Source organism: Nematolebias whitei, chromosome 19 (genome assembly GCF_014905685.2).
Source record: "Nematolebias whitei isolate Nwh7 chromosome 19, NemWhi1, whole genome shotgun sequence".
Taxonomy (NCBI): domain Eukaryota; kingdom Metazoa; phylum Chordata; class Actinopteri; order Cyprinodontiformes; family Rivulidae; genus Nematolebias; species Nematolebias whitei.
The window spans coordinates 40,130,127-40,135,019 of NC_056516.1; the positions used below are offsets into that span (position 1 = coordinate 40,130,127).

The 4,893-nt window shown below is 45.4% G+C and overlaps 1 protein-coding gene across 1 annotated transcript in view; it reads left to right on the forward strand.

Annotated features, from left to right (window-relative positions):
- cdca8 (cell division cycle associated 8) overlaps window positions 1-4,525 on the forward strand; it is an 11,167-nt gene extending 6,642 nt beyond the window's left edge. Inside the window, exons 9-11 of the mRNA XM_037692933.1 lie at window positions 4,098-4,224; window positions 4,299-4,385; window positions 4,459-4,525. Of these exons, the coding sequence (XP_037548861.1) occupies window positions 4,098-4,224; window positions 4,299-4,385; window positions 4,459-4,494 (250 nt within the window). The 3' untranslated portion in view covers window positions 4,495-4,525. The remainder of the gene's footprint in view (window positions 1-4,097; window positions 4,225-4,298; window positions 4,386-4,458) is intronic.
- Window positions 4,526-4,893: the final 368 nt, after the last annotated feature.

Here is a 4,893-nt window from a genome sequence, read left to right on the forward strand (position 1 = left end):
ATCAGCAACAACATGAAACAGATCAGCAACAACATGAAACAGATCAGCAACGACATGAAACAGATCAGCAACGACATGAAACAGATCAGCAACGACATGAAACAGATCAGCAACAACATGAAACAGATCAGCAGCAACAAGAAACAGATCAGCAGCAACATGAAACAAATCAGCAACAACATGAAACAAATCAGCAACAACATGAAACAGATCAGCAACGACATGAAACAGATCAGCAGCAACAAGAAACAGATCAGCAGCAACATGATGTGGTTTTTCACAGTGATTATTCTGGTTAGAGATTCATGAGTCTAACAGCCTCAGGGTAGAAGCTGTTCCTCAGTCTAGTGGTTCTACACTTAATGCTCCTCAACCTCCTTCCTGAGGGGAGTGGGGCAAAAAGTGTGTGCTGGGTGAGTGAGGTCCTTCATGATGCAGGTGGCCCTCTTCCTGCATCTGGAGGTGTAGATGTCTGTGATGGTGGTAGAGCTGTCATTTCTAACTCGGCCCAGACCGACCTGGATTAGGGCTGGACCGTTATAATGTGATTAATGGGTGGGCCGGGCCGGTTTTGGGCTTTTATCTAGGTCAGGATCAGCCGTGATCCAATTATATGATAACATGGCCTGCCATACTTCCACCAGCTACACCTGGCCATTTCACGCAGCTGACTGGCCCTGAAAGTGTTAAAAAGTTCTGTTAAGCTTCAGATGGACTGTACTGCCAGGCAGAGATCCATCGCTGCACTCAGTGGAAGCGCGCGGCCGATGATCCAAACAGATGAGATCACAAAGCAGGCGTGTGAGAGCAGGGTCCGTGCACGTGTCTCAGTAATTCAGAAGAACGCAGCAGAAACTGATTAAATGTTTTTTTTAGTTCAGACACCTCTCAGCTCTGAATCTTCTGCCCCGTTCATTCAGCTGCGTGTCCCCGGTCGTTAATAACTAATTAAAACTCAGGGTTTGTTTCCGGGTTCAGACCTGTACTTACTGTTAATTCGTCGGGTCGGCTGGGGTTCAGAAATTATGACTGGAGGCTGGGGCCGGGTCGGATCAAAGTTTTTGGGCCCAAATTCAAATAGATGGTGGTGAGACTGACTCCAACATCTTCTGTGCAGCCTTCACCACTCTCTGCAAAGCTTTTCTTTCTGCAGCTGTGCAGCCTCCATGCCACACGTTGATGCTGGAGCACAGGATGCTCTCCACTGCACACCTGTAGAAGGAGGTGAGGACTGAGCTTCCAGACCAGCTTTAATATACCGGTGGTTGATAACACGTTCACATTCTGTGACAGTGATGTTGAAACAACTGACCACCTGTTGTTGTTCTGTGGACAAACAGGAAGTCTGTATCGATGTTACTTTGTTTGGCTACACTTTTTATTCACACGGATAAAGTACAGAAATCCCCCCCTCCTCAGTTTTACTCACTTTAAAAACCACTTGTATATAAATGTGAATATACGTGAATTCTTTAAAATGTATGGAAAATAAGAAAGAGACTAGTTGTGTCTTGTGAACGTGATGCCCCAGCATCGCTGCGGATTCTACACGTCCTGCATGAACTTCATATTTGATCCCTCACTCGTCTGTTCTGAACAATCTGAGACTGACGTTAAATTAAAAGAAGGCAGAGACAGGAAGCAGCAGTTTTCAAAATAAAACAGCTTCTCTTTCATCTGCCAGTTTTAGATGCTGCTTGTTCTTGTTGTTTAGTAAATAGTGTAAACATTTCTGAAAAATGTATTTTTCATGTTTTCTGATAAGTTTGGAAACAGAAATCACAGTTTGTAAAAATATTTATTTCCACTTTCCTAATGTTAAAGAAAAATCAATTTCCAAAAATAACAAGCTTCAGTTGCTTTTCAGAGTAAAGTTCCTGTTTCCTGAAGGTCGGGACATTTAAATGTCCTCCTCACAGTCCCGTCGGGACACGCTGCACTAGGGCTGTGTACCGAACCGAGGCTCTTTTCTAGCACTGACCGAACTGCACCGGTCGGTGCACGGATTGAAACGTCGCTCTTCTTTCAGTGTCAAGTTTCAGTATTGGCTGTAACGTGTCACGTGGTTTCAGCACGCAGGCTGGTCAAACGCAGACGTATAGCAAACAGACTTCATGTTTACACCCAGAGCTGTATAGAGCTGCCCTACAGCTGTATGGTGAGTGTTGAACGTCCTGATTCATCATCTCCACGATCGGACTCGTCTTCATCAAAGAACTCCGAGGACGGAGCTGCGTCTGTTTCAGCTGGTGAGTTTACGTTTGTTAACGTTACTGCAGCTGAACACGTGCATCGTGGTGAATTAAACTAGAATCCATGTAACGCTAACTTTAAGATATTAGTGTGTAAATTTATTTTATCTACGTAGCTAAACTCAGAAGCTAACTAAAGATGGACAGCAACAGATGAAGCTTGTAAACATGTGCTCATCCATCAGGTCAGCTGCTTAAACAGTTCACTAATGTTCACCGTTTGTTTGTTCTGCTCACAGGAGCCTCTGACCCTGATGTGAGGAAGACAGACAAATTAAAAGTGGGGGGGGGGGGGCACAGGACAGTCACAAACTGTTGTTAAAAGTTTTCTGCCTTTTTCTACAGTGGAGGCTGCATGGTGGAGGTAAGTAAACTGTAAAGGATGTTGTTGACCAGTTAAACCAGTATATCTCAACCTAGATAATGGTTTTGATCAATAATAACACAACCATATTATTGTTGATGTTTTGTTCTCATGTCAGTTAGGGAGATGATCAGAGCCCTAAACCCCAGAGAACCACAGAGAAGATTCAGGCAGAGACACAGAGGTGCAGAAGTCTGCATCATCTCTAACCTCAGTGAATCCAGTGACCTGCTGGTGGGATGTGAGGGACAATATGTCAAACTGGCAACCAGGTATCTGTGTGTGCAACAATCATCATCTACAGCCTCAGAGTGAACATGTTCTACTGCTGGAGACACCGTCAGCCAGGAGCAGCTGGTTTGTGTCCAGAGAGAACAGACATGTTCATGTTTCTGAAGAAGAACTGTTCAGTGAAAAGGTCCTCAGTGTGAAGCAGTGACCATTAGACACTGACCTGTCACTGGTTTGTAACTGGTCTTTGACCTGGAAATTATTGTTGATGTAAGAAAACTGCTGGAAAAGAAAAATACCAGAGTTAAAAAATAAAACTCAAGATTTGTACTGTAATGTGTAACGTTGTTTTATTCTTGTTAGAATTAAAATTATTTATAAAGTTGGTACCGAAAAAAGAACCGTCCAGAAACCGAGACTGAAGTGAAGGTACGGGTACAGATTTTTTAGAAAGGTACCCAGCCCTAACGCTGACCCACTAATGTCTTCAGGTGACGTAGAGCCTGTCCATTCAGGTCTGCTCCCATCACCACTCTCTCCTCCCTGGGAATACTCTCTATCACTTCATCCAGATCTTTCTCCATGGGTTAGGGTGGAGTGGTTCATAACCACTGACAACATTTAGCATCAGACCTTCTACTTCTATCTTCAAACACATCACCCTATCTGACACTCTTTTCACCTCTACTACATTCTTTACTAACTCCTCCTTCAGGACCCCCACCCCCCACCCCATTCCTCTTTCTATCCACACCATGGTAAAACAGTTTGAACCCTGCTCCAATGCTGTGAGCCTTGCTGCCCTTCACTTGGTCTCTTGGACACATAAAACATCTACCTTCCTTCTCAGCATCATGTCAGCCAACTCTCTACCTTTGCCTGTCATTGTCCCCACATTTAGAGTTGCAACCCTCAGTCCTACATATCCTGATGCTGCTCAGTAATCCAGGTAGAAAAATCTAAAAAAGTTAAATCTGGTCCTCTGGACATTAATAAAACAAAACAAAGCAAAAAAAATAATTGTAGAAACGTTTCGTCGTTCATCTGAAAGACTTCCTCAGTCTGAGGTGCTGTTTTCAGCTCAGTCTCTTAAATAGCACCTTCTCAGAGTGGATCAACCAGTTTGCTGCTGACAACCAGAACCAGCTGATCACATGCTCAAGAAGGACCATCAGCCTAACAATGGATCATTAGCACCCTGGTGGTTTCTGGTGGAGGAAGTCCAACTCTGCCACTTCCTGTTTCCTCAGACTTCCTATTACTCCTGCGAGAGTCCCCCGGCACCAAGAGCGAGTCTTCAGCATCTCGGTGAACGGTTCTCCTGTCGCAGTGGGACGCGAGGACGTCGTCCTCAGCGTCCCCGTTGGGAACGGAGAGGTGAGTGTCCCCGGCTGTAGGACCCGTGACACCCAAAGAAAACCTGTCCTCTAAACCTGCACTCTGTCCTTCAGAGCATGCAGCTGCTGTCCAGTCAGATGGACACCGTGGACCTGTCTCTGCTGGATGAGACGGCTCTGAAGAGCATCCGGCTGCTGCAGGTGAGCCTTCATCCTGAAGTGTCTCGGTTCAGTTCTGGACTGTGAGTCTAATTCTGTTTTTGTCTCCTGACAGAACCGTCTCACGACTCTGTGTGGGCCGTCAGTGTGACCCGTCCCCCACACCTTTTAGAACCTCCATCTTTTTTTTATTAACGTTTTTAACTCGTCCAAGACAGAAAATGGGACTGAAGCAGTCGACCTGTTTGGACCAGAACTTCCTGGTAAAAACCCAGAACTGGTTTAAAAGGACTGAATCAGAACTTCAGGCGTGTTTGGTTTTTGTCCGCTCCGTTTGTTTGTTCCTGAAAACATTTTAATTAAAGATCGTCTCAGAGTCTCTGTGTCTTCTTACTAAATGTCTCCATCCTCACTGTCCACCTGGTCCTCACAGTCCACCTGGTCCTTACAGTCCACCTGGTCCTCAGAGTTCACCTGGTCCTCACAGTCCACCTGGTCCTCACTGTCCACTTATTCCTGACAGTCCACCTGGTCCTTAGATTCCACCTGG